We start from the raw sequence: 25,226 nt of genomic DNA, 5'->3' as shown, positions 1-25,226 counted from the left end.
AAAACAGACCTTGTCATCATTGAAGGCAATCTCGATGCAGTGAGATATCAGAATGATATTCTGGAGCCAGTGGCGATCCCATATCTCCAGAATCTGGGACCTAACTCCATCCTCCAGGATGGCAACGCTCGCCCCCACAGAGCCAGGATCATCACAGAGTACCTCCAGAATTTGGGAGTGGAGAGGATGGAACGGCCTGCCGTGAGTCCAGACCTCAACCCAATTGAACACTTGTGGGATCAGCTTAGGCGTGCTGTACGTGCCAGAGTGACCAACGCAACCATGTTGGCTGACTTGCGGCAAATCCTGGTTGAGGAATGGGATGCTATCCCACAGCAGTGTGTGACCAGGCTGGTGACCAGCATGAGGAGGAGGTGCCAAGCTGTTGTGACTGCGTATGGATCTTCCACGCGCTACTGAGGTCCCTGACAGTGTAAAATGAATAAAGTGTAAAAATGGCCAAAATGTGTTTTTTTCCTTATTACTGTGGGAGAGTGCAATCATCCAATCCACCAAGCAACTCAAAACAAGAGTGAATACCAACAGAAGAATATTGCAGGGCATTTTTGGGAGCCGCTATCCACACGTTTAGCTTTGTTATTATTACAGGGGAGGAATAATCGATGTTGTGATCAGATTTGTGATCAGTGTCAGTTATATTATTATATGATTTGTTATAATCTACCCTTACAAACTGTAGTCTTTCAATGCTGTGTTGTATTAATTCTCTAATGTCATGGTCTGCAAAGAGTACAGATCCTAGAGCAAGCTAATCCATACAGATTCGACAAACTGCATTAGCTTTTTCTGAATTTGAATTCAATCTCTCCCACTCTGCTACAAAGTCCTCTCACAGCAATGGTATGATATTACTCAAGGCAAAAGACATGATGCCCTGTATGTAGACTTGATACCTTGACAACAGCACCCAAAAACTGTTCAATCTGGAAAGAGGAGAAAATGCCCTACCATTGTGTGGCGTACGGATGTGGAAAAACATGGGTGGAGGATGGTGTGACCTTGTACAGGTTCCCCAAAGACCGCGAGGAATATTTAAAATGGGAGAAGCAGGTCCAACGGACCCGCAGCAACTGGATCGCCATGACCACTTCACACCTGTGCAGTGAACACTTTGGTAAGGAGTGCTTTGAGCCCAGGCCCTACTCCATCCTAAAGGCTCTCGCTGTCAAAGGTGAGCTGAAGCTGAAGTTGGGGGCTGTCCCGACCGTGTTCATAAGGCCCCCCTGCTCCGCCTGTGAGGGCATTGCCATTTGCTGCAATGTGTGCAGCCCTAAAACCCAGAGGAGGGGAATCCTATTGGAACCGCGAGAGTGTGACATGGTGAGTGACTACACATGACTCTGAAACTCCTTCTGACTGGATTCTGTCCTTCCTTGGGCCAAAGATACTTAGGCTACATCTTAAGTGCTCTAATTGTGAAAAGCTCTGAGTGTGTCCCAGTAGTCTGTCCTCTATTCCTTGCATTCCTAACCCCCCCCCCCACACACACACCCTTTGTAAACAGGAGGAGATCGAGGGGGCTGCTCTGCAGTCAGACGAAGCTGCTGAGGACGATGACAATGAGGACGATGATGACGACAATGACGATGATGACGACGATGATGAAGATGATGAAGATGACGATGAGGACAAGCTGGATGACTCGAATGGAGAAGTGGGCTATTCGTCTCCCTCTAGAGGCGATGAACCAGGTGAGGAAAAGGAGGGAAAACCTTTGGTCTCACCTTGGAAGGAATATTTGAAAAGCACCGTCACATTTGGAATTTTGTTACATGTCAGTTGGCAAGACCGTTAGCTGTGTGTACTTAGACAGTTGGTCCGGTCTGTGATGCGTTTCTCTTCTCCACACAGCGGTTTGTGAGTTGTGTGGCATCAAAGGCACTAGACTCACTTTCTACTCGAAGACCAAGCGCTTCTGCAGCGTCTCCTGCTCGCGTTCCTACTCCTCAAACTCCAAGAAGTCCTCTATCCTGGCACGCCTACAGGTGAGAGAGAGCACAGAAGGTTCTGGGCTCCAGGTAGAAGTTAGGCAATAGGCAAAGATCTGAGATCAGCTTTTCCTCCTTTTCATCACCCTTTTTCATACCACACTCTGTTCTTCCCTAGGGAAAGCTCCCCACCAAGAAGGCTACAGTGTTACACAAGGTAGCCTGGTCATCCCAGATGGGGAACCTCATCGCTGCTCTGGGGAGTAATCAACACCAGGACAGCACCCCAATTGGACAGGACGGTGAGAACACTGCTCGACGGAAACACACACACACACAAACACACACACACACTCTCATGCTTGAATACTCTAATATACTGAATATACTGAACAAAAATACTTAACACTTTAGTTTTTCCTCCAATTTTTCACGAGTTGAAATCATGTGTGTAGTTTTATCACATATTTATCACAATTGCACACTCCCTCAAAACTTGCGACAACTGTGGCATTGTTCTGTGTGATAAAACTGCACATTTTAGAGTGGCCTTTTATTGTGACCAGCCTAAGGCACATCTGTGTAATATTCATGCTGTCTAATCAGCATCTGGATATGCCACACCTGTCAGGTGGATGGGCTATCTCGGTAAAGGAGAAGTGCTCACTAACACAGATTTAAACAAATTTGTGAACACAATTTGAGAGAAAAAGGCCTTTTGTATACATAGAAAAAGTCTTAGGTCTTTGATTTCAACTCGTGAAAAATTGGCGCAAAAACAAGTGTTGTGTTTATATTTTTGTTCAGTGTGTGTATATATATATACACCTCGTTCCAAATTATTATGCAAATTATATTTTTCTCAGATTTTCCTAAATAGTCGATGCAAATGACAATCAGTATAATTGCATAATCAGTACAATATAACTCATGGTGTGGCCCCCATCTTCCCCTGACCTCAACCCTATTGAGAACCTTTGGAGCATCCTCAAGCAAAATATATATATACCGTATATATATATATATATATATATATATATATATATATATATATATATATATGAGGGTGGGAGGCAGTTCACATCAAAACAGCAGCTCTGGGAGGCTATTCTGGCATCCTGCAAAGAAATTCAAGCAGAAACTGTCCAAAAACTCACAAGTTCAATGGATGCAAGAATTGTGAAGGTGATATCAAAGAAGGGGTCCTATGTTAACATGTAACTTGACCTGTTAAGATGTTTTTGTTTGAAATAGCTTTTGATTTCAGTAAATATGACCTCCTAATATGACCTCCTAACCCTAAATTCATCAAATTACCATTTTTAGTTCTTTACAACCTATAAAATGTTTTGAAACTCTGTTGTGCATAATAATTTGGAACAGTGCATTTTGAGTTTTTTATAAAAAAAAAAAAAATACTGTTATCATTGGGAGGTTTGTTCAATAAAATTTGAATTATACTCTAACGGTTGATGACTTGAAAATTATACTGATTGTCATTTGCATCGACTATTTAGGAAAATCTGAGAAAACAGCAGCGGCAGCAGCCTTTGACTGGGGGGCCTACCTGGAGAAGAACGGCTGCCTTGCTGCCTCTGTGTCCTGCTTCAGACATGTGAGTCTCTGCACGTATCCTATGCTACCTGGAGATCATGCCCACTAGAGGGGAGTGTGTTGTTCCCTAACCACAAAACCCAGACAGGTTACGCACAGACAGGATTTTCAGTATATATTTCAATATACAGTCCAGAATGTCTCAATGGTGTTCTTATGCTATGTTGTTAGGGTAGATACATTTAGCGGTATTTGTTGAACTACACACATATTTAAGATGGTCATCTGTTGTGTGTTGCCTCTGTCATTGAATTCTGCCTCCATTGGCTCGGTTGGCCCCTCCAGGTCCCACTCTGTGCTCAGTGGGATGACATCACCATGGGCATGAAGGTCGAGGTTCTGAACACAAACGCGGTCCTGCCCAGTAAGGTCTACTGGATTGCCAGCGTCGTCCAGCTCGCAGGTCAGCTGGTCTCTACTCGTACTACTACTACTACTACTACTACTACGCTAACACTCAAAATGTCACATTCAACCCTTTTGGATTGAGCCTAGGCTAATGCGATGACCTAGTGTATGTATTACTTCCAATCTTTAATTTTCGTGAGGTCTTTTAACAAAATAATTTAGCTGACATTTTCATCCAACACAGTAATCTGCCCTGCTCCTTACAGAATCTAAGATGAGCCCTCCTATCCCCTCACAAAACCTTTCAGTTTACACAACGTCGGTCTCAGATGCTTTTTGGTCATGCTCCTCTCATGTTGAATCTCTTCTCTACTTGTCCAGGCTACAAAGCAAAGTTGCGGTATGAGGGCTTCGAGGAGGACAGCAGCCATGATTTCTGGTGCAGTCTGGGATCTGGAGACATGAACCCCATCGGCTGGTGTGCCATGACGGGGAAGCTCCTGGTGCCGCCACAGGGTGAGCGAACACACCAGGGTTCCCACGGGTCCTTGAAATCCTTGAAAGTTTGTGAATTTGAGGGGAAAAAAATCAAGGTCTTAAAAGTTTTTGAAAATAAGTGCTTGAATTCTCCTCTCTCTAAAATATATATATATATATATATATATTAAAAAATGTTTTACTTAGCTCGTCAACTAGTAAATAAGTCTCTGTATTGCTAAACTTTACACATATTTCACAATATTGTCTGCGGTAGAAAAGGCAAGAGACCATCTAGTGTTCACACATTCAAGCCTCTCTTTTTAATTGTTGTCTGTGAGCGGATAGTTCCTATTATATAAATTCTCATCTAGATCTGTCTCAAACTATGCCGTGTTGGGTCCTTGAATTTGAGGGAATTGAGTCTTGAAAGTCCTTGAAACGTGCTTGAATCTGATGTTTCAGAAGGTGTGGGAACCCTGACACACACACACACACACACACACACACACACAAGAGATGCTGTTTGTGTCATGATGAGGAGGGAAAGTATGTTTGCTCCTTCCACAGGGGTGCCCCAGAACATTCCTGACTGGAAGGGGTACTTGCTGACGAGACTGGTGGGAGCCTGCACTCTGCCTGTGGACTTCTACATCAAGGTAACACTCTTCTTATACTGCTGCATCTACGTTAAACATTGAAATTGAGCCACACTTTGATTGCATGATTCTCTGACCAAACCGGCTCTTTCTCCACTCCTTTCTGACTCCCTATTCCCCCCAACATCGTCTGTCTCACCTCTCTATCCCTCTCGCCCTCTCTCACCCTCTCTCCCTTTCTCTCTCCCCCCCAGTTGGCTGAGAGTCGGCAATGTTCGTTCCGTACGGGCATGCGCGTGGAGGTGGTGGACCGGACCCTGGTGAGCCGTACGCGGCTGGCTCTGGTGGACACTATTTCCGGAGGTCGGCTCAGACTGCTGTATGAGGACACAGGGCCAGAGGCCGGAGGGGAGGCTTCATACTTCTGGTGCCACGTGGGTAGCCCCCTACTGCACCCAGTGGGCTGGTCCAAAATAGTGGGCCACTCCATTAAAACAACTGGTAACTTTTTTTTTTGTCTGTCTTTCTGTACTCAAGACACAGTTGATTGAGCTATGAGTTCATTTGTACCTTAATTCTTTCCCTTTCAGATTACACAAGCACCAGTGGCCGTAAGGTTTACTGTGACAGTGTCCCCCTACTGTTTAAGAAGGTCAGTGCATTACTTGGAAGAATGGTTCTCTATGTGTATACAGTATGCACACATGGGCAGATTGTTTCATGAACTGTTACCCTTATACATCCCTATAATTCCTCATTATCATCCCAGCCAAGGACCGTGTACATGGAAGGAGGGTTCTTCGAGATAGGGATGAAGCTGGAGGCCATCGATCCACTAAACCTGGGCAACATCTGTGTGGCAACTGTGCACAAGGTAAGCAAAACCTTGTTTGGAACTGATTCTCTTCACGTTGACCTGGCCAAGAGGGATACTTGATTGTAATTGCTGTATGAGGACATAGGGCCAGACCTCCTCATCCCCCCCTACCCCCTGTACAGTTTCTCTACTATAAATACATTGCATTGTCAACTGCCAATGGCCCTTGGTCGTAGCATAGATAACTTTTTCTTATGATGACTGATGGATAGATGATTCACTTACTTAGACAAATGTATTTGTTGTAAGTCGCTTTGGATAAAGGTGTCTGCTAAATGCCCCAAATGTAAATGTAATTTGGGTGATGGCAATTTGTGTGTTGCAGGACAGAGAAAGGCTTGACTTGAGCGTTAGGGTATTCTACTCTCTCTTGTCTGTCTGTCTCCCCCCCCCCCCCCCCCCCCTCTCTTCCAGGTCTTGTTGGATGGGTACCTCATGGTGGGCATTGATGGTTCTCAAACAGATGAGGGATCTGACTGGTTCTGTTACCATGCCTCTTCCCATGCCATTCTACCTAATGGATACTGCTTCCAGCACAACATACCCCTCACGCTACCCCCTGGTAATCTACAAAACCTTGCTTTTTATGTGCTCCATGTATTGTTGTATTCTCTCTCTCTCTCTCTCTCTCTCTCTCTGGCATATTCCTTAGAGAACAATAAACTACAGTTCTGGAAAGTGAAATCCAGTCATTGTAATGCCTTCTTGGTGAATCAGTGCTGTCTCGGCTGTCCACCAGGGTATGACTTGAATACATTCTCCTGGCCCAAGTACCTGGAAGAGACTGGGGCCACCGCAGCACCAGCGAACCTCTTCAACACAGTAAGTGAAGGCCTTTATGGATCATTTCAATGATCCATAATTAGGCCTTTTTTGTTATTTCCCCGTCCTTACCGCTGACCTGAAAAGAGTGGAATTGGTGAAAGCCATGTTCTCAGTTGTGTTTTCATGTTATTCATTTGACCTCTCCACCTACAGGACTGCGCGGGTCAGGGCTTCGCCCCTAACATGAAGCTGGAGGCGGTGGACCTGATGGAGCCGCGCCTGGTCTGTGTGGCCACTGTCAGGCTCTGTGTGGGCCGCCTGCTGTTGCTGCACTTTGACGGCTGGGAGCATGTGTTTGACCAGTGGGTGGACGTCCAGTCCCCTGACATCTACCCTGTGGGCTGGTGTGAGATCACTGGCTACCAGCTCCAGCCGCCCATCGGACTAGGTATGTATGGGCACACTTACAGGGAGAAGTGTACATGAGGGCGCACACACACACACACATCCACACACACACTATTGATACACTGTCTGTGGTTTTAGCCAGCTTGATGTAGTGTAGTTTGATTGACCCTTGTCCTCTCCTCTGTAGATCCTGCCGCAAGTCAAGGACGCACCAAGAAACAGAAGCCAGTGGGAAGAAAGAGTAAGTCCTCCCCACACTCATCAACTGCAAAATGGATAAGTCATTCCTATAGCAGTACAATGCATTCTGCAACAATGCAGAATTAACAGCTATTCCATTCTGATTGGCATTCATACGATCAAAAACCTCCTATTTCTTTCTTACATTTCCGTCCTTTTTATCGCCCTGTTCCAGAAAAGAGGATGTTAAAGCTGGCAAACCTCATCGCTAAGAACCGCCCCCCAGCCCGACAGCCCCGGGAGCCTGACTCTGAGACCGGACCCCCAGAGCAGCCCAGCGCCCCTGCTGTCGTCCAGCCCAAGACTGAGCCAGAGGAGCAAGAGAGTGAGCACGCACACACTCCTGTCCGTCGGAGGACGGGCTCATTGTAGTACATGGAATGGGGAGTGGTATCAAACAATCAGCCCGTTTTCAGTTGTCTGCCTCCACTGAAGTACACACATTACCCAATAGCATTTGCATTTCTACATTACACAGTTCAAACCTGTGGAAAGATTTCGGATACGAGTCACTAAGGACTGACTTTAATGTTCATGTATTACATGTATCAATGTGTTGATTAAAGAAGCATACAGGTGGGTTTTGAGAGCTTTTTAATTCCATTAATCCCATTTTGGTCTCTCTCTCTCTCTCTCTCTCTCTCTCTCTCTCTCTCTAGTCATTGCAGTGAGGGTGAAGGTGGAGGAGATAGAGATGGAGACTCCCATCGGCCCCAACCTGCCCCCGCAGGACCCCCCTGACCCTCTGCCGGTAGTAAAACAGGAGAAGCAGCAGATAGAGGAGCAGCAGATAGCAGAGGAGCAGATAGAGGAGCAGCAGGTAGAGGAGCAGAACAATCTGGATCCACCACCTCGACAGGATTCAGAAGAGCGGCAGCAGGAAGATGAGACTGATCAGATGGAACATTGAGAACCTCCCATCTGCTGCTGAAGCATGGCCTCTTGGCACAGATCTAGGATCCGTTTGCTTCTGTTCCCTTTCTAACCATGTTTACTACTGACGAGAGATTATAGAAATGCCAAACTGACCTTACATCAGCAGCTAAGTACAACTTCACGTTACAGGCTAACACTACCTCCAAGTACAGTCTTAGATCACCTTTGATCACTTTGGGTCGCCGGAGCCTGTCCTCCGATTTCTACTCCCACTAGCCTCCCCTGATAGAATCAGAAACGAGCTGTAAGTGTGTCGTCTCCAAGGAACAAACCAACATAGTATATTTTGATAAACCTGTTACAAGTAGGACACTTTCAGACACTGATTGTAATGAAATCCATGAAACGTTTTTCTGTTGTATTATGTTTATTCCTTGTTTTTACGTTTTATATCCAGATTCCTTACGTTGTACATAAAAACTTGGATCAAAATACTGAATTGTTTGGTGTGAGTGTGTGGGAGAGAGAGAAAAGGGGTAGACAGAAAAAGAAAAAAGGTAGAGAGGGGAAAAAAGAGGTAGAGAAAGATACAGTGTATATATATATATATATATTTTGGAGGTATGGCTTAACAGTTTACATTGCAGGGACCATACTGTTATAAAGTCAACTGGGTCCACAGAGGCTGTAGGCTATGCACAGAGCCACAGTTAGGGGAAGTACAGTCATAGTGGTTAAGGAACTATTTGAATGCACACATTCAACACATTTATTTGTAGCATTGTAACCTATTAACAGAACAGTGGAGGTAGAAATCAGAGGATGGGCTCATTGTAATGAATAGTATCAAACACGTGTTTCATAACCTTCCTCATTCTCTTCCCTGCATTACAATGAGCCCATCCTATGATTTCTGCCTCCACTGGAAGAGGACCTTGAACAGGTTTTTTCAAAATTAGGAATCTGAAAGTGCTATCCACTGTAATAAAATGAAAGTATAATTCTAGAGCCCCACTTAGAAATATTGGACAAACACAACTAGCTGCCATTTTGTGGATCAGTACACAACGGCCTGGTTTCCTGGACCCAGATTAAGCCTAATTCTAGACAAAAAAACGTCTGTGGAAAATCTCAATTGAAAGTGCTTTTACTCCAGCAGGAGGCTTAATCTGTGTCCTGGAAAGCAGTCCTAAATTGTGTAATTTGTGGAAATGTGTGAAAATATGGAGAATTATTTTTTTTTATGATTTAGCAGACGCTTACAGTTAGTGCATAAAATGTTTGTACTGTATATGTATATTTACTTCCGAGAGATTGGTTTAGACAAGCAAGCAAGTAGAGGACAAATGTACAATGTAGCATATATCTCTACACTACTTTACACCCCTGCATTAAACAGGGTTTGAGGGAGACAGGTAAGGGACAGCCCCAGCAATTACCTTTCCTCACCTGTTATAAGCACCTACTGTTAATAGTTATAGCTCCCTCTAGTGATGACGACATGTACTCAAGCCATCTTGCTTCTTTTGGTTGTTTTCTTGGCCACTGAGGGTCTTGGTGTCTGACTCTTGCGACCTTTGGGTCTGGTTTTCACCACTTTAAGTTGCCGGGGGGCATTGAGGTGGGCTGGTTTGGGTTTAGTGGACTTGGGGGTTTTGGAGACCTTGGTGGTGAGGACGGAGGAGGAGGGCAGACTCTCGCCTCCAGGGCAGCTCTTGAAGACGTGAATGTCCTTGACCCTCCGGCCTCGCAGTTCAGGTGGGTTGGCACAGGTGGCACGGACCTTCAGGTTCACCTTCTCAATCCACCTGGGTGAAAGAGAAAGAAGGCAGCATTGGATGCTAAGTTGTGGCCACTGAGTGTGTGTGTGTGTGTGTGTGTGTGTGTGTGTGTGTGTGTGTATGTGTATGTATGTGTTTGTGTGTGTGTGTGTGTATACTGTGTGTGTGTGTGTGTGTGTGTGTGTGTGTGTGTGTGTGTGTTAGCATGCGTGTGTGTATGACCGGTACAGTATGTGCGTCTTACTTGCGCAGCGGCAGCAGGGGGCAGTCACAGAGCAGAGGGTTGTCAGCCAGGTTGATGACCTCAAGACCATTAAGAGGGTTGAGGTCAGGCACCTCTTCCAGCTGGTTCCCTTCCAGAAACAGACTCCTCAGCCCAGAACCCAGCCCTGCCAGGGAGTCCTTAGACATCTGCAGAAGAACCGAGGAGTGAAAGGGGATGGGAAAGGAGAGGAATGAGACCAGAGCACCATCGCAGCAAAGAGGATGAAGAAAAATGGATGGAGGAACAAAAATACAAGGTAATGTGAGAGTATATAAAATTGTTGTGACAGTTCCAATTTCAAAACAAATGCATTCCATTTCCTATGGCATCATTTTGGTGATGATCAAAATGTCTCCATACGTTTCAAGCTACAGAGAAATGGTGTAAAGGAATTGGGTAAAGTGGAGACTAATTGAAGGCTGAATACTAGGATGGATGGATGGAATGACCAACTGTGTCAATACTAAATCAACGACAGGAAGACAGCAATTGAATGCATTGAACAATTCCCTCACCTTCTCCAATCCCATGCCATCCAGGTACAGATCCTTCAGCATCCTAGCCAATGGCTGAAAAGCCTGTGGGCCCACCCAGCGGATGGGATTGCCAGAGAGACGGAGCTCACCCAGGTTCACTGCTTTCCCAAACGCATCAGTGGGCACCTCGTGGAGCTTGTTTCCGCCCAGGTGTAACGTGTCGAGGTCTGAGGCCTGGTCCAGCGCCTTGGGTGAAACACTATCGATAGCATTGGAAGTCAGGTAGAGTCCCCTCAGCCTCTCAGCCCCAATCAGGACCCCTTGCTCCAGCTTGGTGATGGAGTTGTTCTCCAGGTGCAGAGCCAGAAGGCCAGGCAGCAGCTTAAAGGCTCCCTTGGGGAAGGCGGTGAAACGGTTCTTCTCCAAGTGGAGGTAGGTAAGCTGAGGCAGGCCCTTGAAGGTGTCAGGGTTGATGGAGGTCAGTTCGTTCTCCGACAGGTACAGGTAGACCAGCGCCTTCATCCCACTGAAAGCTCCGGCCTCCACTTCCACTATTTTGCAGCGCTGCAGGTGGAGGGACACCACATCTGGAACGCCGGGGAAACTGTTGCCAGAGATGTAGTGGAAGTGGTTGCCACGCAGGTCGAGGAGGCGGGTGTCGGGGGAGAAGCCACGGGGGACTTTGGTGTGACCGCGATTTTCACAGGAGGAGTGGTGTGTGTCGCCCTGAGGGGAAAGGGGGGAAGACGTCAAACAGAGAGAGAGGGAGAGAGGTATAACCAATTGAAACACTGAAGTTTGATATATCTTCCACCCATCCTTTTTTTCTTCAAATCAGTGGTAACCATTATACAGTAGAGTAAGAAACGCCTTGCAAGATTTTTTTATCTTAAAAACAGCCGGATAGTAATAACAACCCAACCGTAACCCTCTCTCACCTCACAGGCACAGTTGTCTGGACATTTGACCTTGTTGGGCTCGGGGGTGGGCGGTGGGGTGACCCTGCTCTGCTCCTCGAACTCAGCCTTCAGCATGGCCTCTTGGCTCTGGCAGCGCAAGTCTGGGGGGTGGATGGTCTCCAGGTTCTCCCCAGAGAAATGCGCTGGTCCGCCGCAGGCCCCCAGCAGCTTCACCCTCCCGCGGATGGCCCACTCCCTCAGTGGGCGCAGGTAGCAGTTGCAGTAGATGGGGTTGCCGGCCAGGTTGAGTCGAGCCAGCTTGGGGTTGCCTGCGGAGAAGGGCTGGAGGACGCGGAGCTGGTTGTGGCTGAGGTCCAGGTGGATGAGGTGGGGGGAGAGGGAAAAGGCTGTGTTGGACAGGTCCTGTAGGGACATGTGGTCCAGGAAGAGGTGGGTGACCTTGGGGATGACCACCGTCTCTTCCCCCAGGTAGGTCATGGGGTTGTAGCTGAGGTCCAGTCGAGTCACCTCTGTGAGTCTGGAGAGAGAGAGAAAGAGAGAGAGAGAGAGAGAGAGGGAGAGAGAGAGAGAGAGAGAGAGAGAGAGAGGGAGAGAGAGAGAGAGAGAAAGCCTTGGGTTCTTAAACACTAACAGTAAACACAGAAGTAGTAGACTGTCTGTTCACTGTCGCTCTAATCTCAAATTCATTGACATCACCCTCACACGACCAGGGAGGGAGAGAAGTCCACCAACTGGGCCGCACCTGGTCATGGTCTCAGTGGGGAAGAACTGCAGCTCGTTGTTGTCCAGGCTGAGGCGTGTCAGGGTGAACAGGCCGGCGAAGGCCTCAATGGCCAGGTAGTTGACAGAGTTGTGGCTTAGACGCAGCCACTTGATGTTCTGCAGGCCCTGGAAGGCCATGTTGGGGATGTAGACCAGCTGGTTGTGTGTGAGGGAGAGCAGGTTGAGGAAGCCCAGCTGAGAGAAGGCTCCAGGTTGGATCTCCTCCACACGATTGCGGTCGATCAGGAGTTGTTTTAGCGAGGTGAGGCCATCAAAGGACTCCTGGATACAGCAGAGAGAAGGGGGGGGCAGAAATAGAGTGTTATGTATAGGGACATTGAAAGAGAGCAGGAGAAAGGGAAAGATAATGTGAGAGGTCAGGTGTCTGTTTGTGTTTCTTACCTGGTAGAGGATGTCAATGTTGTTATTTGCCAGATTGAGGAAGACAAGACGTCCCAGGCCCCGGAAGGCACCCTCCTTTACTGTACGGATGTTGCAGCGCTGCATGGACAGGTGCGTCAGGTATGGGGTGTGTTTGAATGCCCCTGTCGGCAGCATCTGGATGTCATTACCTCTCAGGTCCAGTTTCACTGTTATCTGATGAGAGGGATAGAGACTACTGGGTCAAACTGCATTCAACCATGTCGCCTCTTGAGGTGCACTATAAGGATACTGCATTGTGGCGGGTTACATGTATTTCAAGGAAATACATTTCTTTGAACTTACCTCATCGATTGTGGGAGGCACTTCGGTGAGGTTTTTGTTGACGCATCCCACGGTGAGTTGGATTTGGTCACATAAGCACTGCTTTGGGCATTTACCCAGGTGCACCCCAGGAACGCCAAAGAGCAGTACCAGTAAAGGCCACAAGGTGGCGGAGTAGGCCATGGAATACATCTGGGAGAATAAAGGTGATTCAGCAGGCAGACCAATAATAATTCGACAATGTAGACTACATCATAATCTGTGTATTGCCTTACATCTTGCAGTGATAGTGATAGTAAAGACTCTCCAATTGTCTTTATATATTCCAATTTCATTAAGAAAAATCGGATTAGTGTCATTAGGGTAATTTACTTTCTCAAATGTCTGTTGTTAGGCCCTATGTGTCGGTTCTAGTAGTCTACATTCCAGTGCCTCATTAACAGTTCATTGAGACGCGGCGGTTGACTTGAAAAGCCTCTTCACACTTCGCTGCCTCGAAAGTATCTACGGACATGCGTTCAGATGTGGTGAGCACACATTTCAGAAGCACTTATTAGGCCGCTGAATGTGGTACACCAATAATTAATTCGGATCTGACTATACGCTATAGACTAGGTCAAATAAATATGTATAACAGCTTATGCTAATCAGGTCCTATCCACACCTGCATCACAATTATAAGTAAGTAGGCCTAAGTAGCAGATACAAATGCAAACGCTAATTAAATGTGTTTCTAATTGCTCTGAAGAAATGGGTTCACAACTGCCGTAGCCTATGTCAATAATACACAAGCCATCATGCTATGAAATCATATAACATCACATCACACTAGTGGGCTAGTCCCCTGAAGTTGTTGCAATAGCTGAGACTAGGCCTACCTGACAACTGTGTAGAAAGGTTTCCTTGTGCAAAATATACCTGAACCAATGAAAGATCCCAGGTAACTCCGCACAACACGATTTATACGCCTTATCCCTGTTGAACAATTCAGAAACTTTACGATCTTAAGACATTTTTTAGTTTGTCGTCATATCATCATACCTATGCCGTTGTGAAGAGAGAGAGAGAGAGAGAGAGAGAGAGAGAGAGAGAGAGAGAGAGAGAGAGAGAGAGAGAGAGAGAGAGAGAGAGAGAGAGAGAGAGAGAGAGAGAGAGAGAGAGAGAGAGTGAAAAAGGTGGGAGAAATAAGAGACTGTGGAATTTCCTAAGGCAAAGCCCGTGTGTGTCAGTGTCCCCCGGGGATCAACAGTTTAGACCGCAGTTGAGCTGGCACGCTGGCTGCGCACAAAGACGCACAGTGTGTTCACGCCGGGCACCGGACTCACGGCTGCTGCCGAGTGGCTCTTGTAAATAAACCCAGGAATGGTGAACACATTTCCCTCTCACAGTTTTTATCGTTAGGAGTAGGACCCAGGTCTACCTGCACTATCACGGCACCTACTTAACCTCTATGTCCTGGTTTGCTCTTTTAATTGTAAGTGCGTAAAATACAAAGCCACTTGTAGTAGGCACATTCTTTTGCCCATCCCTCCTATATTTAAAACAATTTCATCTCTTGAGGAAACTTGGAACATTTTTGGGAAACAGCATTCATTTCCTTGTTGATATGTTATTAATACATCAGCTTATTGACACACGTTTGAATAGTTTAGGATTGATCTGAAATCTCTCTACCAGATGTAGGATACTCACTCTGAACCGGTGTCCGTGGCCCCTATAGTCCGGTCCCGTTCTTTGTACTGCCGGTTACTCTCTCACGGTCTCTGGTCTCCCTCTCCCGCTCTTCCCCTGGCTGTCCCCCATCCAAAATAAACTTCACTTATCCCTCTATTCATTCTGACCCCCATCTTTCGATTCATTTCTGGTGAGTTTCAAAGTGCGCAGTAGAGCTGCGCCTCTGAACTATAACAACAATATATACATATCTCTACTTATGACCTGTAGTATGATGCTTAGAGCCAACTTATCACTCTCCAACAAGTCTCCCACAATAATAAGCTGGTAAATACTGTATATAAACAAGCCCTTTATACTCCAGGCTTTTCGGGGGAGGTAAATCCCACAGTAGCAAACAGAGGAATCTCTGGTGGATGGATTAGATCCAAGTTTTGTTGTACAAATGAAGACTGAAGCCTGTTGGAACAATAGGCTACTTGGCCTTGTGCTTTCCTTCATCCACATCACATCATGTAGATACAACCAGAGAAACATGACAAACACCAATGTCCTCCTGAGACTTCACATCAATTCCAATGTTGTACAGTAGTGTCAATGTTACATTAAGATCAAACTACTGTAGATATGTGAGAATCAATCAATTCCATTTACTCTTTTCCCCTATATATTCCCTTTCATTAACATTTTATGTCCTGAGCTCGACATTGTTACCGAAGCATACAGCAGAAGTCTGTCCGTGTCTGTACGGTGCAATGCACATGCAGACCATTCCTGCTTACAGACGGATGCACACATTGGTTTGACCTGGTTGAACTCACTAGAATGACCAAGAGATTGACTGTACACAGATGTGGCCAGCTGGCAGTTAGTACAAGGCATTTAGTACAAGTTATTTACTGATTGAAATCATTGCGCATACATCATATTCACCTCTTCATATTAACTTTTATAACATTTTACATTTTAGTACAAAAATAGACATAGCCAATACAAAAATATAGTAAAACCTGTCTAAACAAGTAGTCTTCTTCAATATGTCTTCCTAAAACACATATTATTGAGTGTAGTTTGTTTTTTTCCACATGTTTTGTCCAGTGTAAGAGCCTCCATACAATTTGGCAAGCCAGGAATGTCTGTCTGTTAGTGCAGTGATCAAGCCTGTGGTGGAGTGTACCTGTGGCTGTCCTGAGAGTGAATGAGTGAGTGTGTGAGTGTGTGTGAGTGTGTGTGAGAGTGTGTGGGTGTGTGTGTGTGTGTGTGTGTGTGTGTGTGTGTGTGTGTGAGTGTGTGTGTGTGTGTGTGTGTGTGTTCTTTATGTGTCTTTGACCAGTGCAAAGGCTTTGCCTTGGTTCAGTTCTATGGGTGCGAGGGCCACAGCATCCTGGAGATTCTTCTCTCCAGTTGGGACTTCAGGCTCTCTGGCTCTCTGCTGCCTCAGGGACCTCAGGGTTTGGCTATTCCTGTGGGTTGCATAATATGCTGGTAAAGTGGAACGTCACCGGAGACACCCAAACAAACATGCAACACTGACAAATATTTGGCTGCTATATGGGCTTCCACCATAATATAATTGATTATTCCTCATAATTTCCCTTTCCCCATTATTTAGCCTTTTTCCAACACATATACGTGTGTGTGTGTGTGTGTGTGTGTGTGTGTGTTCTCACCAATTTCCAGAACAACCTTGTTGATCTCAGGCTCCACGTTGTACACACAAGACATTTTCAGAAAGGCATCTGCGGTCTTATATGTGTCTGACACATCCGCCTGGTGAGGGAAAACAAGAGAGATGTTAAAACAACGATGTCCTTCACCGGCCATGCTTGGGATGACACGGCCGTGAAGAGAGGGATTCTCCACCAGTTATCTACCTGCTGTTCAATGGTCACGGCCCTCCGGTCCGCCAGGTGGTGCAGCTTCTCAGCAGTGGGCGAGCTGGGGAAAGAGTGGACCTCTGGACGACAGGAAGATTCCTGTGAGGAGGGAGGTGAAGAGGAGACGAGACGTACGTTTAACGTTGTTTGTGCAGTCGTTTTTGACATTGGTTTTGGTCTCGTTTAGTGTGACACATTGTCTTACGTTGCTCTGTGACTTCACAGGGCTTCTCTTTTTGCCATCATCATCATTCTCCTCCTCCTCTCTGTTATCATCTTCTTCTCCATTCACCTCCTCTTCATCATCATCTTCGTCATCATCATCATCATCTTCTTCTTCATCATCACTAGGCTCTCCCTCATCATCACTAGACATAACAGGTTAACAAAGCTAAGTATCAAACCAAACATGTGCTCTCTCTATCTATTTCTCTCGCGCGCGCACGCACACGCACACACACACACACACACACACACACACACACACACACACACACACACACACACACACCTCAGAGATGCCAGCAGGTCCACCTTGTTCATGTTCTCCATGACCTCCTTGAGAGCCTCACATCCTTCCTCTCCCAGGCAGTTACCTGGGCAAGCATACGGACATAATCACACCAGGTGAGTCTCATGGACTATTGAATATCATCATTTAGTTTGTAGGTTCATGTTGATTAACGCAGTGTGTGTGTGTACCATTGAGATCCAGTTTCTCCATGTGGACTTTGTCCTGTATGGCCCGAGCCACCAATACCGCTGCGGCCTCTGTGATCTCCCCGAAAGACAGGTTCAACTCCTGAACACACAATCAGCCATGAATGAGTCAATCTGGTACATACACAGGGGGGTAGTGGTGCCTAGCAATGAGAAGGTCATGAGTTCAAATCCCACCTGGAAACACCACCACGTGGTGTACTCCAGAGAGACTGTCCCTGTAATCTCTAATTGTAAGTCGCTTTGGATAAAAGTGACTGCTAAATGGTTAAAATGTAAAATGTAACACACTTATGTTATGTACGAGTGCACACATGGATAGAAGTTAACCTAAGCTGACCTTGAGAAGGGGCAGCCCCTCTTTCAGGACGGCAGAGATGGCGATGGCCCCCTCGGAGCGCACCAGACAGTCCCCGAAATTAATCACTTGTACACTCTGCAGGTTCCTCAGAGCCTGCAGACACGGTAGAACACAGCCTGGTCAGTCAATGCAATAATCTCAGTAAAACAATGTCATCTATTCATGGGAACTTGTGAATACTCAATACTGCCACCCCCGTCACATGCTGACTGATTGTACCTGTGCCATAGCCAGCGCTCCTCTCTTGGTGAAGGTGTTGTCGTTGAGGTTGAGGACGCGGAGGTTGGGGTTGTGCTGCATGGCGCTGGCCAGAGCGGTCACCCCAGCATGGTTAATTCCATTCTGGGGCATGTGGACCTCCTCCAGGCTGCCCATCAGCTGAGGAGAAAGGGGGAAAGCAGGTGGGGGAGAGAGGAAAAGAGAGAAATGTCGAACAAGGAATTCAGAATCACAATTGCTTTTATTACATCCAATGTGTAGGTACTGAAAGGGCTAAAATTCTTTGGCTTAGGTTCTTCAACATTGGCATTGCAGCAAGATACAAAATCACAATAATCGAATAAAGTAAAATAAGTAAAGTAAGTAATAATAAAGTAGAATATAGTGATAAAGTGATAGTAGTTGACTAGTCGTACTACAGCGGGACCAGTCGTACTGCAGTAGCATCAGTGTGCAAAATGCTGAACAGGTTACAATATGATGAAATACAATATGATACAATATACAATATAATACAGATATGACACAGTACAGGTAGTCAAGTAGTAGTCAGGTAGTGTTAAAGTAATCAGTTAGTCTGCAGGTATATCATCTATATGTGTTTGTAGTGAGAGTGTGGATGGTTTGGGGGAGACAGTCTTTTGTTTTCTTCCCGTGCATTTCCCCAGGAGGAGGGAAATAGCTGTTTGTCATCCTCTGGGTTTTAGCCTCGAGGCTACAGTACCGTTTCCCCGGCGACGGCAGTAACTCAAACAGTTTCTGATCGGGGTGGCTGGGGTCCTTGATAATCCTGAGGGCCTTGCTGACACACTGGTCACTGTAGGTGTTCTGAATGGAGGGAAGCTCGTCACAACCACTGATCTTCTCAGCTGTATGCACTAACCTTTACAGCGCTTTGCGGTTTGAGCAGTGCAGTTCCTGTACCAGGCAGTAATTCAACCCGTCAGGATGCTCTCTGTTGTGCCTCTGAAGACGGCCCCTAGTATCTGAGGCCCTAAGCTGAACTTTTTCAGCCGCCTGAGAGGCTGCATATAACAACCATAGTGTGTTAATAGAAGATATGTAATTAAGTGCTATGTGTCCTTGTCACAGCCGTGTGTGTGTGTGTGTGTGTGTGTGTGTGTGTGTGTGTGTGCGTGTGTGTGTGTGTGTGTGTTTACTTGAAAAGCCTGAGCAAGGGCAGTGGCTCCTTCATTTTCCAGGCGGTTTCTGCCAGCGATGAACACCTTTAGATTCAGTGGAGCGCCAAGTGCCGTGGACTGTTTATGGCACTCCTTCAATGCTGCAGCCAGGATCTAACAAAACAGAAGTCTGTCACTCTGGGCCACGTCCTCACAGCACACCTCCAAAAGGCCATGTAAACAAATACATGTTCAGTTGGTAACCAAAAGAAACCAGTCCAAAATAACGTGTGGTTGAGTGTAAATATTCATAACAAGGATATTAAACAGGTATAACACTCGTCATTCAAGGTCTGCCAGCAGTACATCTAGGCTACTAACCGCCTGACCTCACCTTGCCCCCTCCGATGCCCATGCCACAGTTGTTGAGCTTCAATTCTCGCAACGTGTGGCACGTGGCACTCGTGAGTAGAGTCTCAATGGCCTTCACACCGTCTGGCCCAAAGGCGTTATCACTCAGGTCAAGCTCTGTCAGTCTAGACCCTGCTGTCGTCAGCGCACTGCCAAGGGATCTCTGATGAAGAGGAGAGAGACGCATAATGAGCTTTGGAGAACAGGTGGCTTTACACGTGTGTCAACATGGGAACAACTACTATCTGATTATTGGGGCCCAGATCGGTTGCTCACCAGGGCAGTTGGGATTTCAGCACGCAGACGACCCGTGAACATATCACTCCAGAGGCATCTCTGAAAGACAGACCAAAGAGTGTTAAAGCATAGTAAAGGGTTGCACGATTAACAGTACTTCTGCTTCTGGCAAAGGCTGAAAACATCTACAAAACCAGACAGGTGTGCTTGCCCCTCACAGCCAGTAGAGGGCAGGTCAGTGGCCTCTGGACGCCTTATTCCAAAGCGACTTACATGTACATACTATGCTATATAAGAGTGTCTTGCTTACAGCAAGGATTGTATGGTAACAATAGTGTTGCTTGCTTATAGCAAGAACACTAATGAGAAAAGTCTTTGACATTACTATTTGCTATTTGATTGTGTCAGTTTTCGTTTTTTTTACCCATTGTGTCACACTTAAGTAGTACCTGAAGCTGGTCTTTGGTCTCTAATGCCTTGGCTATCGCCTGCGCTGCATCCACCCCAACGGTGTTCCCTTCCAAACGCAAGGCTCGAAGTCCCTGGTACTGCTCGATTTCCTGCACCATCTCTTCCACTGAAAAAAGAAACACACAACCCATCAACAAAAGCCATGAATTTGTGCTGGATGAGCGGAAAGACCAGAATGTCCCTCCCCGATGCTGACCCGCTAAAGAAATGTATGGATCTGTCTGAGAACATGTATGTTACAGTTAATACTCTCACCAGACTCTGCAGTGTCCAGCTTGAGTCCCAGGCCCTTGTAGCTCAATTCTCCATCTCCTACATGGGTCTTGGAGAGCGCCTCGGCCAGCTGGGCAATGTCGTCGGAAGCCATCCCAAATCTACAGAAGTACAAGATGTGATGATTCAGTGATGGATATATGACACACTTGGATATATTACTTTACCCGACTGACTAGACAGTATTTGATGTCCAGGACTGTGATTCTCACAGTACTTCAACTATTGGGTAAAAAAAATTGCGGGGTAACAATTGAAGCAAACGAGTTAAAGGGAAGTGTGTTTAGGTTAGAATAACGTCTGCTGGCTGGCTAACGTTCCACAAAGTTGCTACTTTAGCTAGCTCACAACTTTGTTTATGTTTGAACCGGCAGCCTACAAGCTCCGTTTTACTTTTTACTAACCAAACTAACAAATAAGAAAAAGTATTTTCTGCTGTTATTATAGTAAATATGATATGTCATATCACATAATAATACCGGTTATTCAATATTTGTCAGGCTCTTTTACCGTGGAATATGTACTTTTGGTTGTCACGCCGTTTTCTTTCCTCGCGCCTGTGACAGTGTGACGTCAGAGTGTTTCTTCTTCTCCAGTAGGCAGACAGACCGTCACACCGTCGCTCTTTATTGTCACAGCGTCATCCGGTGGATTGGAGTTGCCACACAGCAGCAAATAAAAAGCACTGGGTACTTTCTTTGGTCTTTGGACTTATACATTGTTAGACTATACAGCAAAAGGTTTTTGTATTTTATTCTGTAGTTTGATATTCTCTCATATGTAGGCTAAAGCTACATGACGCACCTAAGAGTAAAGGGGGAATGGCTTACCCATTTGAAGCTCATGATTACTGCACACTGATTTTTATTCTCCCAAAAAGTGTTTTGTGTGCAAATTAATCATGATGCCCACTTGAAATAAAACAAATAATTGTGGTATATTTATTTACTGCAGTTGATCTGTCTTTTAACCATCACCTGAATTATTTTGTCAAGTATGATTGATGGTTTCCCAACTGCTTTCTTGTGCCCTTCCTGCAGGTGGGCATCAACTACCAGCCACCCACTGTGGTGCCAGGGGGAGACCTGGCCAAGGTGCAGAGGGCGGTGTGCATGCTTAGCAACACCACGGCCATCGCTGAAGCTTGGGCACGCCTTGATCACAAGTTTGACCTGATGTACGCCAAGCGTGCTTTTGTCCACTGGTATGTGCAGGCCCGTCACTATGGGCGGGCCTCAGGGGGCCAGGCCCCCCCACAGACGTGCTGGTGCCCCCCCAACTGGCAGCCAGATATTTAAAAAAATAATAATAAAAAAATATATATATTTTATGTTAAATGAAGACATTAAAATTGAGAAACAATAGTGTGTTTTTCATTTTGTTGGACGGGATTCTAGTGACAACCAATCATTTGAAAGTTGAAAGTTGCACGTTACGCACGCTGCTGCTCCCGCCATTTCAGTTGTGTGAGGCAGGCGAGCACTGAGCAGTTGAGTGAAATCTGCGCTTTTTGATGGATAAAGCTTTTTGAATAAAGATGGATATAAGAAAGTGGATTACCGGTAAATCCTCGAAAGGTGCAGCTGCACCCAACCCCGATGGACATACGTAGCACCAGCATTAGCAACTGTGGGCAGCCTGACACTAGCACCCCGACGGCTACCACTAGTGAGGTAAGTCCTACTAGCCCAACTGTTAGGGCTAGGGCTACTACTAGCCTTGCTAGCCCCCCGATGAAAGTTTTGTTACTTTTCGAGCCACCAAACAGACTGCTACAAAGCGAGAACATGGACCTGTTCACTGCGGTTACTCTTGTGAACAGTGCATCTGAATGCATAAAATCACTGCGCACAGAGGATGAGTTTACTGTGCTCTGGGACCTCTGCTCTCCTCCAGCCTCAGCCACTGACGAGGCTGGTCCCAGCTGTCCAACTAAGAGAAGACGCACAATTAACAAGAGCTTTGGTGCATTTGTAGTTGAAGGAACGGTTGGACAGTCACAGAGGGACACTGGCGAAAAGACAGAGTTCCTGAGAGTGTTTTACAGTGTTATTGATGCTGTGCAAGGAGAGATGGATGCGCGTTTTGGAGAGCGCAGCTGCAAGCTCATTGGTGCGCTGGCTGCTTTAAACCCAGAGGCCGAGGATTTCATGGATCCATCGAAGGTCACTCCTCTCCTAAGATTAGCTCGAACTGAAGTGGTTGAATCTGAATATGCTGTGGCTCGTGGTGGGTTCCTGGTAAAGAAGATGGAGGACACCTCGTTTCCCCCCAAAGATGGACAATGGACAATAGCCAATATTCTCAGTATACATTCCACTCAGCACTCCAGGCCATGCCAACTGTCATCCAAGCTTATACACTCGCCCTAACTTTGGGAGCGTCTACCGCGACTTGTGAAAACTATTTTTCAACACTTAAAAATGTTTTCTCTGAGCATCGGCGCAGCATGTTGCACAAGCGCAAGGCTCAACTGATTCAGCTTGCCTTCGAAAAGGACCTCACCCACAAGTTCAAGGATGAGTGGAAGGACTTACTGATGAGGAGATTCAGCACTGAAAAACGCCGCCTCCTTCTTTTCTGAGCCGGGTGTGTGTGTGTGTGTGTGTCCGTGTGAGCACACGCCGTGGTGATGTTTTGCTAGTTGTATTCTCGACAGCTTTTTCAACTGGAGAGATGAGCTGTTTGCACGGTTATGCTATATTTAATGTGCTTTGTGTATAACGTGTTCAATGATGAGGATCTGGCTGATCCTATTTGCTGTAGATGGGTGGTTTTAATGTGATGATCACACGATCGGTCGGTCATACTGTAACCCTTTTGGAAGTGCACTGATTGCGTGCCAGTCTCCTAATTTTAGTTACGTAGGCTATCCCTGGCATTTATTTAATTCTTGTTCTTGTAAGTGTGCCGGGTTGGTGCCAATTGTTGACCTGTGCGCATTGTAATGCACAACTTGGCCTCTCCACGCTATAAAGTAACTTGCATTCAAATAATTTTAGCTTAGGCCTACTCGGGTCGACAAGGCCTTGTAATAAACCAGCTTCGCCTGTGTTTATTGTTATGTTATTTGCTGCATTCTGATAATTTTAGGTCTAGTCTTCATCGGTAGGCTACGTGTCCAATTTAGCCTCTGCAACCTACTATGCATGTCAGTGTTGCATGACGAATACCATAGCATATCGGATTATATAAAATAGTTAATACTAATTGTGCCCCCCCATGCAGTTCATTGGCCCACCCTAAGACTGGGCCCTGGTGACGGGTCTGGGTATGTGGGCGAGGGCATGGAGGAGGGAGAGTTCTCAGAGGCCAGAGAGGACCTGGCAGCCCTGGAGAAGGACTATGAGGAGTGTGGGGTAGTGGTGGACTAGTGGATAGTGAGTTGGACTTGTCATCGGAAGGTTGTGAGTTCAAATCCCGCCTGAAACCACACCACTACTAGTGTGTCCTTGAGTAAGGCACTTAGCCCTCAGTTACTCTAGGGGGAATGTCCCTGTAATTCGTAATTGTAAGTCGCTTTGGATTAAAAGCGTCTGCTAATGGCAAAATTATTATTAATTATTAGGTTGGAGTCGACTCTGTGGAGGGAGAAGCTGAGGAAGGGGACGAGTGACCCCACTCATTCAACACATTTTGCAGTGTTCTCTGCTGTTAATTATTAATAGGAGGTGGTGGCACCCTCTCAATGATATTTGGTCTTTTCTTTGATACTAACCTCTGAACTAAATCTGTTATTAAATAAATAAATACAGTATAGCATGTCATGTTTATTTGCGTCCATGACATTTTTATTAAAATATTATTCACTTATTGTAAATCTTCCACACAGTGTTCTCTGCTGTTAATTATTAATAAAGTTCTGTTTTGTTCCCCCATATGTTATTAGTTATTTTTTTATCACGTAAAAAGTTTATGTTAAGTAGGTATTCAGCTTGGAGTTTATACTTAAAAACGTAATATATTATGTATATATCATAGTGTAATGAACTGTTTCTGTGATGGTGACAAAGAGGATAGGCCACAGAATGAAGAAAAAATCTTTAAGGGCTTTTGAGTCTGGGATAGGCACTGACCATCCAGCTACAGAGGACCAACACACTGGTGACAGTTAAACATGTTTTTATTGGTTAGCATTGAATGTGGGTAAATTAGTGAGCTCACTATTTTTTCTATAATTTATACATGAAGCAACTACCATGGGGCTTGGATAATATCCCAATAGTTTTAACCCATTTCTTTATCTTAGAAAAATGAGCTGTGGCTGTTTTCATGTGTCCTTAATCAACAATGATAAGGATATAAGGCAAACCTCTGGTTATAGGAGGGGCAGGGGTAGAGGTGCATGATTTAAGGATTATTTTTGCTTAAAGAATACAAATGCCTATTAAACCAGGCCAGTTTTTACTTTTTACTGTCAAATTTAGTTGGAGGCACCTCAATCATGCTCCCATTGTAGTGTGAGTGCTTTGTTCAGAGTCTGTTCTCTGAGATGTGCGGTCAGAAAACTTGCTCTCCGCCATCTAACCGACACAGACAAACATTTCAATCACCTACTTACCGGCAGGTAAGTCACACACAGTCATATGTGACCAATCTCAATATCCTTTAGAGTACACAATCAAAAGGTAAACAAACACATTTCATATTAATATATTCTTACATATCTTACTCAATGATATTTGGTATTTTATTTGATACTAACCTCTGAACTAAATCTCTTATTAAATAAATAAATACAGTATAGCATGTCATGTTTATTTGCGTTCATGACATTTTATTAAAATATTGTTCACTTAT

At 45.6% G+C, this 25,226-nt stretch overlaps 3 protein-coding genes across 3 annotated transcripts; 1 reads left to right on the top strand and 2 right to left on the bottom strand.

The window, feature by feature from the left end:
- Window positions 1–878: 878 nt before the first annotated feature.
- l3mbtl2 (L3MBTL histone methyl-lysine binding protein 2) lies at window positions 879–8,617 on the top strand. Its single transcript, XM_080541709.1, has 17 exons — window positions 879–1,341; window positions 1,526–1,712; window positions 1,873–2,006; window positions 2,128–2,251; window positions 3,485–3,564; window positions 3,849–3,966; window positions 4,293–4,427; window positions 4,959–5,047; window positions 5,242–5,488; window positions 5,578–5,639; window positions 5,757–5,861; window positions 6,279–6,426; window positions 6,604–6,686; window positions 6,843–7,077; window positions 7,225–7,278; window positions 7,453–7,602; window positions 7,937–8,617. The coding sequence occupies exons 1-17, from the start codon at window positions 961–963 to the stop codon at window positions 8,185–8,187; spliced, it is 2,583 nt and encodes an 860-aa protein (XP_080397835.1). The 5' UTR covers window positions 879–960; the 3' UTR covers window positions 8,188–8,617.
- Window positions 8,618–9,660: 1,043 nt separating this feature from the next.
- On the bottom strand, window positions 9,661–14,031 carry chadlb (chondroadherin-like b; the record flags this gene model as incomplete). The annotated part of the gene is made up of 8 exons (XM_080542316.1): window positions 13,941–14,031; window positions 13,084–13,254; window positions 12,760–12,954; window positions 12,338–12,639; window positions 11,614–12,112; window positions 10,715–11,401; window positions 10,179–10,345; window positions 9,661–9,961 (listed from the first exon to the last, which is right to left on the bottom strand). The coding sequence occupies exons 2-8, from the start codon at window positions 13,252–13,254 to the stop codon at window positions 9,661–9,663; spliced, it is 2,322 nt and encodes a 773-aa protein (XP_080398442.1). The 5' UTR covers window positions 13,941–14,031.
- A 1,722-nt stretch (window positions 14,032–15,753) lies between these two features.
- rangap1b (Ran GTPase activating protein 1b) lies at window positions 15,754–20,520 on the bottom strand (the record flags this gene model as incomplete). The annotated part of the gene is made up of 13 exons (XM_080542586.1): window positions 15,754–16,199; window positions 16,407–16,506; window positions 16,611–16,712; window positions 16,819–16,981; window positions 17,125–17,209; window positions 17,316–17,415; window positions 17,674–17,787; window positions 17,914–18,072; window positions 19,074–19,208; window positions 19,429–19,608; window positions 19,722–19,781; window positions 20,132–20,259; window positions 20,409–20,520. The coding sequence occupies 13 exons, from the start codon at window positions 20,518–20,520 to the stop codon at window positions 16,183–16,185; spliced, it is 1,455 nt and encodes a 484-aa protein (XP_080398712.1). The 3' UTR covers window positions 15,754–16,182.
- Between the last annotated feature and the right edge of the window lie 4,706 nt (window positions 20,521–25,226).

This window comes from Nansenia antarctica (assembly GCF_963989245.1).
Source record: "Nansenia antarctica genome assembly, chromosome: 11".
In the NCBI taxonomy this organism is placed as follows: domain Eukaryota; kingdom Metazoa; phylum Chordata; class Actinopteri; order Argentiniformes; family Microstomatidae; genus Nansenia; species Nansenia antarctica.
The sequence above is the reverse complement of the archived record's forward strand: the minus strand, read 5'-3'. Positions and strand labels throughout refer to the sequence as shown.